The sequence below is a fragment of the Entelurus aequoreus genome, linkage group LG15, assembly GCF_033978785.1.
Source record: "Entelurus aequoreus isolate RoL-2023_Sb linkage group LG15, RoL_Eaeq_v1.1, whole genome shotgun sequence".
Lineage (NCBI taxonomy): Eukaryota > Metazoa > Chordata > Actinopteri > Syngnathiformes > Syngnathidae > Entelurus > Entelurus aequoreus.
In genome coordinates this window covers 51,111,139-51,122,016 of record NC_084745.1, presented here as the reverse complement: position 1 = coordinate 51,122,016, position 10,878 = coordinate 51,111,139, and the positions used below count along the sequence as shown (strand labels likewise).

The following is a 10,878-nucleotide window of genomic DNA, read 5'->3' as shown; positions in this document are numbered from 1 at the left end:
AATATAAGAATGAATATAATGAATAAGTAATATAAACTCTCAGAAGTCAAATAAGTGAAGGCACAAAGAGGATTGATGAATAATCATTTATAAAGTTATAAAAAGGACTTACCAGGCGTCACGCTGTGCATTTGCACGACCAGAAGAAAGAATAAAAACAAGTCCATGATGTCAGCACGAAACAAAAAGATGTTTGTCACTTTTAATGCCATTGACTGGCTGTGGCCAAAGTGCTGAACGTGGGGGAAAAGTGTGAGGCAGACGCTTCTGCTGGCACAATATCAAAGAAAGTGAAAGTGAAATTAGACACGGTGAAGCCAAACATTGACTGGATGCTTGTTTCTAAACGCAGCGACCGTCACGAAAGATAAAGATGGTTTCTTATGACAAATAAATCATTTTTATTATGTTTTTACTTTTATTTTGTCGTAGCTGTCAAAAGTGAACACACTTATCCACATAGGTGAGTAGTAACCAGTTACATTTACTTAGATAAGAAACACAACTTTTACTTTGCTATATAACATTGTTACATTTATTGATATCATAGTTATTTATCATCTATTTAATATTGCTTGTCAAGGCCCTTGCTGGGAATTGTGGTCCCTCTGAAAGAGTATCTTTGTGGGCCCCTCTACCCCATTCATTGCCACCTTCAATGTTTGTCTTTTTTACTCTTCTTTGGGTGTCCCACGATTCGATTCAATATCGATTCTTGGGGTCACGGTTCGATTCCAAATCGATTTTTTTCGATTCAACGCGATTCTCGATTCAAAAATGATTTTTTCCCGATTCAAAAGGATTCTCTATTCATTCAATACATAGATTTCAGCAGGATCTACCCCAGTCTGCTGACATGCAAGCAGAGTAGTAGATTTTTGTAAAAAGCTTTTATAATTGTAAAGGACAATGTTTTATCAACTGATTGCAATAATGTAAATTTGTTTTAACTATTAAATGAACCAAAAATATGACTTACTTTATCTTGGTGAAAATATTGGACACAGTTTGCTGTCAAGTTTATGAGATGCGATGCAAGTGTAAGCCACTGTGAAACTATTGTTCTTTTTTATTTATTTTTATAAATGTCTAATGATAATGTCAATGAGGGATTTCTAATCACTGCTATGTTGAAATTGTAACTAATATTGATACTGTTGTTGATAATATTCATTTTTGTTTCACTACTTTTGGTTTGTTCTGTGTCGTGTTTGTGTCTGTAAATAATGTAAATAATTCAATGTATATACTCTGATGACTATCTTGTGTGATGACTGTATTATGATGATAGTATATATCTGTATCATGAATCAATTTAAGTGGACCCCGACTTAAACAAGTTGAAAAACTTATCCGGGTGTTACCATTTAGTGGTCAATTGTACGGAATATGTACTTCACTGTGCAACCTACTAATAAAAGTCTCAATCAATCAAAAAAACTCCTCTCAATTGTTGCTGGGTTTGGTTTTGGAATTGGATTGCATTGTTATGGTATTGCTGTGTTGGATTGATTCATTAAAAAAAAAAGGAAAAAAAAAGGAAAACAAATAAAATAAAAAAATAAATAAATCGATTTATTTTAAAATGAGAATCGATTCAGAATCGCAAAATGTGAGAATCGCGATTCGAATTTGAATGGATTTTTTCCCACACCCCTAGTGCTTGGCGTCATGCACCCAATTTGTTTCATGATGAATCACTTAGACCAGGGGTCGGCAACCCGCGGCTCCGGACCCGTGTCAGCTGCATACTTGCCGACCCTCCCGATTTTCCCAGGAGATTTATGGATCTCAGTGCCTCTCCTAGATAACTCCCAGGGAAAATATAATCCTATTTTGACTCTAATTACTAAATTAATTGCACTGTAGTAATTGTCCTCTATAGCATTTACAAACAGCGTGCCAGCTCAGCCAAATGTTGTATGTAGCTTTTCCTTGTACACATAGGAGACAGCAAAGCATACTTAGTCATCAGCCACACAGCTTACACTGACGGTAACCGTATCAAACAACTTTAACACTGTTACGTTACAAATATGCGCCACACTGTGAACCCACACCAAAAAAGAATGAAAAACACATTTCTGGAGAACATCCCACCGTAACACAACATAAACACAACACAACCAATACCCAGAATCCCATGCAGCCCTAACTCTTCCGGTCTAGATTATACACCCCGCTACCACCAAATCCCCCCACACATCAACCCCCCCCCCCCCCCCTCCCAGTGCGTTGGTTGAGCGGAAGAGTTAGGGCTTCATGGGATTCTGGGTATTGGTTGTGTTGTGTTTATGTTGTGTTACAGTGCAGATGTTCTCCAGAAATGTGTTTGTCATTCTTTTTTGGTGTGGGTTCAAAGTGTGGCGCATATTTGTAACGCAACAGTGTTAAAGTTGTTTTTGTACGGCTACCGTCAGTGTAAGCTGTGTGGCTGTTGAACTAGTACGCCTTGCTGTCACTTACGTGAGCTAGCTGAAACTGCATTCAACATGTGGTCGAGCAGGTACACTGTTTGGATAGGCTGTAGAGGGCGCCAAAAGCAGAGCCATCACGCCCTGATATTTAGGAGTCTCCCGTAAATAACGAGAGGGTTGGCAAGTGTGACGCTATCAAGCGCCATTCATTCAAAACTCGCAGGCCGCCCTAACATCAAATTTCCACATTAAAGTGTGTGCCGGTGCGTGTGCCTGAGACCCTTGGTTAACATAGCACAAAGCATTTAAGCTTTGTATGCGGTGTTTTTCTTTTTAAAATTTAAAATTGTTTTTGTGGCTGCCATTATTTTCTTTAATTTGTGAAACTTGCCAAAATGGCTCTTTGAGTGGTAAAGGTTGCCAACCCCTGACTTAGATAGATGGATAGATAGATAGATAGATAGACATACAGACAGACAGATAGATAGATAGTACTTTATTGATTCCTTCAGGAAAGTTCCCTAAGGAAAATTTTAATTCCAGCAGCAGTGTACAAAATTGAGATCAAGTTTGAAAAGTAAAAAGTAAATAATGGGGGTATAAATGGAAACAAAATAGAAAAATATTACAATAGAATAAAAATAAAAAGCAACAATGAGAATAAAAATATAACAGTGAAATAAGAATATAACAAGAGAAACTAGACAGTAGTGACCATGTTATGAAAAAGTATTGCACTGTTATTGTTTTGCATCCCCTGTCATCCTAGTACCCCCCCCCCCCCCCCACCCTACCCCCCAGAGAGGAGTTGTACAGTCTAATGGCGTGTGGGACAAAGGAGTTTTTTAGTCCATTAGTCCTGCACTTGGGATGAAGCAGTCTAGTACTGAACAGGCTCCTCTGGCTACTGACAACGGTATGCAGAGGGTGACTGCCATCATCCAGGATGCTCACTAGTTTTTCCACAGTTCTCTTCTCTGCCACCGTCACCAGTGAGTCCAGCTTTATTGCGATCGTAGAACCGGCCCGCCTGATCAGTTTCTCCAGTCTGGAGCTGTCCTTCTTAGATGTACTGCCCCCCCAGCACACTACGATGTAGAACAGAACACTGGCAACCACAGACTGGTAGTACATCCACAAGAGTTTTTTACAGATGTTGAAGGAGTGCAGCCTCCTCAGGAAGTACAGCCGGCTCTGTCCTCTCCTGTACAAGTGGTCCGTGTTAACAGTCCAGTCCAGCTTATTGTCCACCCACACCCCGAGGTACTTGAATGAGTCCACGGTCTGTACCTCGACTCCCTCAATCACAATAGGTTGTGACCTTGGACTCGACCTCCCAAAGTCAATGACCAGCTCCTTGGTCTTTGAAGGGTTGAGCTGCAAGTTTCCTGTGGCACCAGACAGCAAAGTCCCTCACCAGCCTCCGAAACTCCTCCTCTCTGCCGTCCCTGATGCACCCGACGATGGCTGTGTCATCCGCGTACTTCTGGATGTGACGCAGAAGTCAGCGGTGTACAGGGTGAAGAGAAGAGGGGCCAGCACCGTTCCCTGCGGTGCTCCGGTGCTGCTGATCACAGTGTCAGATGTGATGTCCTTCAGTCTGACGTACTGTGGCCTGTCGGTGAGGTAGTCTGAAATCCAGGCAACCAGGCAGGCGTCCACTCGCATTCTGTCCAGCTTGTCCTGGAGAAGGCGGGGCTGGATAGTATTAAAGGCACTCGAGAAGTCCAGGAACAGGATCCTCACAGCGCCATTTCCCTTATCCAGGTGTGAGTGGGCTCGGTGCAGCAGGTAAAGGATAGCATCCTCCACACCAACGCCTGCCTGGTACGCAAACTGCAGGCTGTCCTGGGCATGTTGCACCTGTGGTCTGAGGAGGCTGAGAAAGAGCCGCTCCACTGTCTTCATTATATGAGAGGTGAGCGCCACTGGTCTGTAGTCCTTCAGCTCACTGGGGCAGTTCTTTTTGGGAACTGGAACGATGACTTAACAAGTCAGAGTATTATTATGTAAATGCTGTATTATTATTCAATGACACATTTTACAAGAGCACATGAAACACATCATGAAAAGGTAACTAAGGTCATTATTCAGTAATTATTAAGAACAATGTTTCTTACTGAGTAGAAGTTGAATGTGTCACAATACAATTCAATGCAGCCTCTAATGGGCGCACATGTTTGTCCGACAGTGATATGTGTGTAACACACATGCACAGTCACATCCTTGCTCTACAATCAACTGGCGACTGTTTTTTGTCATGAACTAGTGACTTGTCCAGAGTGTAGCACAGCCAGGTGACAGCTAACGTAGGCTCCAGAGTCCAGCCTGCGCCCTGTCAGAGCTCATTTGACACACATTATTGTATGAACAAGTATGTGTAGAAGTGGCTGGTTGCATCAGCTCTGCTCTTTTAATGTCTTTAATGTCCTTTGTGGTCTTTGATGTTTCCCTCTTACACACATGTTTATGGGTGCTATGGCTATGAGTTTTTTCCCCTTGGCCTCAGTCTGGACCCCCTCTCCAGGGGCCCAGGTTTACACAGGATTTTTTTTCTCACCCCCCAGCTTTTACCTGTTTCTCACCTTTTTTTTAAAAGGCATCGGAAGTTGGCAGACCCATCAGTGATCCTGTTCTGTCTCCCTGTAATGTTTGATCCTGTTCTGTCTCCCTGTAATGTTTGATCCTGTTCTGTTTACTTGTAATGTTTGTCTGATCTTGAATGGGATTGTGCTGAAAATCTGTATTTCCCCTCAGGGATTATTAAAGTATATCTGATTTTGATTCTGTATGTGGTATGTAAGGTTTGGGAACTGAGGAGACACATTTTTGAAGCTTTTCAGGTGGAATTCTTTCCCATTCTTGCTTGATGTACAGCTTAAGTTGTTCAACAGTCCGGGGGTCTCCCTTGTGCTATTTTAGGCTTCATAATGTGCCACACATTTTCAATGGGAGACAGGTCTGGACTACAGGCAGGCCAGTCTAGTACCCACACTCTTTTACTATGAAGCCACGCTGTTGTAACATGTGGCTTGGCATTGTCTTGCTGAAATAAGCAGGGGCGTCCATGATAACGTTGCTTGGATGGCAACATGTGTTGCTCCAAAACCTGTATGTACCTTTCAGCATTAATGGTGCCTTCCCAGATGTGTAAGTTACCCATGCCTTGGGCACTAATACACCCCCATACCATCACATATGCTGCCTTTTACACTTTGACCCTAGAACAATCCGGATGGTTCTTTTCCACTTTGTTCTGGAGGATACGACGTCCACAGTTTCCAAAAACAATTTGAAATGTGGACTCGTCAGACCACAGAACACTTTTCCACTTTGCATCAGTCCATCTTAGATGAGCTCGGGCCCAGCGAAGCCGGCGGCGTTTCTGGGTGTTGTTGATAAATGGCTTTCACTTTGCATAGTAGAGTTTTAACCTGCACTTACAGATGTAGCGACCAACTGTAGTTACTGACAGTGGTTTTCTGAAATGTTCCTGAGCCCATGTGGTGATATCCTTTACACACTGATGCTGCTTTTTGATGCAGTACCACCTGAGGGATCGAAGGTCACGGGGATTCAATGTTGGTTTTCAGCCTTGCTGCTTACGTGCAGTGATTTCCCCAGATTCTCTGAACCTTTTGATGATATTACAGACCGTAGATGGTGAAATCCCTGAATTCCTTGCAATAGCTGGTTGAGAAATGTTGTTCTTAAACAATTTGCTCACACATTTGTTGACAAAGTGGTGACCCTCGCCCCGTCCTTGTTTGTGAATGACTGAACATTTCATTGAAGCTGCTTTTATACCCAATCATGGCACCCACCTGTTCCCAATTAGCCTGTTCACCTGTGGAATGTTCCAAATGAGTCTTTGATGAGCATTCCTCAACTTTCTCACTCTTTTTTGCCACCTGTGCCAGCTTTTTTGAAATTCTAAATGAGCTAATATTTGCCAAAAATAAAGTTTTCCAGTTTGAACGTTTAGTATTTTGTCTTTGCAGTTCAATTGAATATAAGTTGAAAAGGATTTGTTGTATTCTCTTTATATTTACCATTTACACAACGAGACAACTTCACTGCTTTTGGGGTTTGTGTATTGAAAAAAAAGAACATTAAAAAATAATAAAGTCCACAAAAATGCATCAATCAAATGTGTTTTGATTAGCCCCTTAAGTGGTTTAGCAGCTATAAAATGATGTTGCTTAAAAGAGGATATGTGTAAAATGTGTCAGTGTGCACACTTACTAAATAAAAGCTAAATAGTGCTGGCATCCTGGAGAAGAGGATTGTACTTTGTCACACCTGTGCAACTTGGGTGTGCCACCTGAAGACTAAGCTCCTGCTGGTAGCTCTTAACCACAATAAGGTGACAATCTCAAATAGAAAAGTCAAATCAATTCAATAAAGTATCCTTGATCCACATTTTTCAAGCCATTTATCTTAACTTGATGGCCTAATTCTTCAACTGAATGTTCACCTTTAGTAGGACTTCACACACAATAGTCAATATTTACAAAAGTGAAAAGTACAGTCCACTTATGAACAAAACAAAAACATTCTTCTCAAACTAGTTTATCAACAAGTCAGCTGCATCATGCCTCAAAGTTTCCGCATTCTCCACTTATTCACACACAGAGAAACTTAACAGCACTGCCTACACTCTAGACATAGTCATCTTTTTTTGCAGCTTGTCTTTTTTTAAAAATACAAAAATGAGGGGTATTTTATTTGAACTAAACAAAATTATCTGCCAATAGAACAATACAATTTGGCTTGTCAAGACTTTCAAAAACAAGTAAAATTAGCTAACCTCAATGTACCCAAAAATAGCTTAAAATAAGTATATTCTCACTAATAACAAGTGCACTTTTCTTGGTAGAAAAAAAAGAGACCTTTTTGCTCAATATGTTGAAAAATATTCTCAAATGAAGTAAATGCTAGTGCCATTATCTTGACATAATGATATGCGCTCGGCATTACATTTCTTGAAACCAGCAAACTTATACTAAAAACTAGTTTATTGTTCTTAATGGAAAGGCAACAAGGCAAGCGCTTGTTACTCTCGGGGTCTCCTAGCCGCTCAGGCAAATCATATGGTCTAAAAATGCATTTTTCCATCGACAACATGACATCATCACGCCAAGTGCGTGCTCTTTCAGTCAATTAGTGCGCATATATACAGCCCGGCCCCCGGCCAAAATGTTTTTAATTGTCATTTTGAAGAATTTATCTGAATGTGCATGAACTATTTCTGTTCAAAATTGTTAGAAATGTGAAATGTTTAAATATTAACTGTCAGTTTACTGTACTGTGCCAACTGTACTACTATATGAGTACGTGTTTTCTATTGTTTCATTGAAAATAAAACAGCAAAGTCCATTTGGCTGTCATCTGTTTTAATTATGAGACACAATTGTGTCAAAGTCGTGATTTTTTATTTCATGCTTGAAATAAGAAACGATTACTTTAAAAAAGTAGTTTTATACTTGTGAGTGTTGATGACACAGCTTTGCAACAGTTGATATTCTAGTTTCAAGCATGTTTTACTCAATATAGGTCATCAAATCTCAGCAACAAGCTGTAATATCTTACTGAGATCATTTAGGAGCAAAACACTTAAAACAAGTAAAACACTCTAACATAACATCTGCTTAGTGAGAAGAATGATCTTATCAGACAGAAAATAAGCAAATATCACCCTTATTTGAGATATTTCATCTTACTTAGATTTCAGTTTCTGCAGTGCACCCCCTGGTGGCGCTATAGCTGAAAAGTGGCAGCAGTCAACTGACAAGAAGTCTTCTACAAGCGCCCCTTGTGGCCACGTCAGGTAAATGCCTGCGTGGCTTTTCTGGGAAATCACCTGACCTGACAAGCACAACAGGTGTGACAAGTTTGCCGCCAAACTTCCTCATCGGCTGTTTTTCTACTGCTCACCAACTTATTCATTGGATCAAAGAAAAGAATAGAATAGAATGGACTTTATTGTCATTATATTTGCATATAACGAGATGAAGGACTCCAACTTAAGGTGCGGTAGTGGGAACAAATAGGGGATAGTGTTTCAGGGCTGTGAAGTCATCAGAAAGCACTTCTCACTAACTCTTACAGTTATTAGAACATTTAGTGTTTTGCAATGGACAATGCAATGTATACAATGTATGAAAATGTATGTTGTCCTACAGCTGTGCTTTTCCATCTTTACACAAGCTCAACACGTTGAAGCTTCCAAGTAGCATGTTCTAAGACCTCAGTTCATAATTCAAAATGCGGAAATGTCCAGGTTTTTGTGGACATGTGACACAGCTGAAGCACTGTGTGCTAGGGGTGTAACCATTGATGGATACATATTCCTAAATGTCAACTACATCCATTTGTGCTGGTAAAGTTTGCCTTCCAAGAGATAGGTATGGATCCTACATCCTTTTTAAAAGGGAATCCATCCATTATATTGATACTAGAGAAAGGAAAACATTGGATCTAAGAACGTCAGACTCTATATGAGTAAATTGTTGTTTACTTGCTTGTTTGGATGCATCATTCATTTATATGGAGGTCAATTAGGGACAACAGTTTTGTACTTGGGGGAAAAAAATGTACTCTGAAACTAAAAGTTCAGATTTTGATGTTGAAAAATACCTCAGTGTATTCAAAATAAAAAATATTTTTCAGGTTGAATATAATTTTCACACAAAAATATGTTTTTATTAATTATTTATTTTCATTTATATATATTTTAATATTAAAGCTTTTTCAGATTAAATTGGTATTTTTTACAGTTTCATTTATTTTTTCCAAATTTCGCATCTTTTTCAGATTAAAATCTGTTTTTTTCCAGGTTCTTAATTTGGCCCTTTTTTTTTTTTACATAATATTGGATATAGAGAACATTCAAACACTCCATTTGAATATAAAATATTGAAATTCAATGATTTGGTGCTTTTTCAAACAGTCAAAATGATGTACAAAGAAAACTAAGCAAAAAGGTACAACAATTCTTCACAAAAATGAAGATAAATATAACCTCAGAGAAAAATGTCATCTAAAAAAAATGCGATTCTGATATTGACAAGACTTTATTCAGCCCTTCAAAAACAGAGAAAACGTATTTTTCAATACAAAAATAAAGTTATAGACATTGTAAAACCATTCTATGTGAGACATTAATGACTTAGTATATTAATCAATGAATTAATCTCTGCCTTTTTTTTATTCTGTCCTAACTTTTATTCACACGTTCATGCACATATAAACACATTTTATTCTTACTTGTTCAGTGTATTGGTATCTATATTACAATTCGGCTAAATTCTTTAAATTAGGGAAAACATAATAAATATTGATTTGACAGTTACAGCATGGGGATATGTGACTGTGGTGGATATTCACACACAGGACACTTATTAATTATTACGGTTATAATTCACTGCGTTCTAGCCCATGTTTACTTGCATAGGTGCATAGGTGCTTTTACTTTGAAGTGTTGAGACACACCTCTGTGGTGCTGACGTAATTACCTGTGCGACAGTTTTGAGGTTGTTGTTGTTCTCGCTGAAAATAAACGGAGTGTTACTTGGCTCTCCAAAGAGGAATAAATCTCCGTCGTTTCTCTGCCTACACTCCTACATGACCACCTTAAGGAGGATTTACAGTAAAAACATACATATACAATTATTTACAATATTCTAGAGTCATTCTTACCAATACACTATTTGTTTGTGTACATTGAAATTATTCTGATCCTCATCTAATGACAGCTACAAGCAATTATTTTGTTGCTGAAAAAAAAAGGGTTAAAAAAGAGCCATAAATCCAATGTCCAGAAGGCAGTTGCAGAAACAAACACAACAGGAAGTAAAAGAGGGCCTACAGTGACCCCTGCTGGAATTATTAAGATAGTGGCAACAAATCCTGGAAATAAACTAACACCATAACCATAGCTAACGTTGCTAGCTAGAAAACATTGATATCAAACAAAATGAAAGTACATTTATAGGAGGTGACGCTTGAGTGCGACGGCGTGCAGGACGATGAGGACAGTGGTAGATGCGATGCTCAGCTTTTCCGCAATATAGACAAAGCAGAAGACGAAGGCGACGATCTCTCTCTGCTTGAGAGAGACGATTCCCTCCAAGCTGCATGGCTTCCTCCTCCCGTGATATCGGCGAGGCATCGACAACGGGTATCGGTGCGGACGTTGTTTGACGAGCTCCATGGCCACGCCCACTATACGTGGAGGTGCGAAGTCCTTGCCGTCGGAATCTCTCTCTCTCCCAGTCAATGAGGCGATTCTCAATCTCCACCGCCAATGCGACGAGCTACTGCAATTTAATGTTGGCCCCCCGTGTTATGTTCTTGTTTTAAATAACACATCGTTGGATGACTTGTAGAACTGTCTTTTAATCACGATCACATATCACCAACGCTACTTCAACACTCGTGCATACAAGGTGTGTTCCTC

General features: G+C 39.5%; 1 protein-coding gene across 1 annotated transcript in view; it reads right to left on the bottom strand.

Moving 5' to 3' along the window:
* LOC133630329 (class I histocompatibility antigen, F10 alpha chain-like) overlaps positions 1-597 on the bottom strand; it is a 4,373-nt gene extending 3,776 nt beyond the window's left edge. Inside the window, exon 1 of the mRNA XM_062021891.1 lies at positions 113-597. Coding sequence (XP_061877875.1) covers positions 113-212 — 100 coding nt within the window. The 5' untranslated portion in view covers positions 213-597. The remainder of the gene's footprint in view (positions 1-112) is intronic.
* Positions 598-10,878: the final 10,281 nt, after the last annotated feature.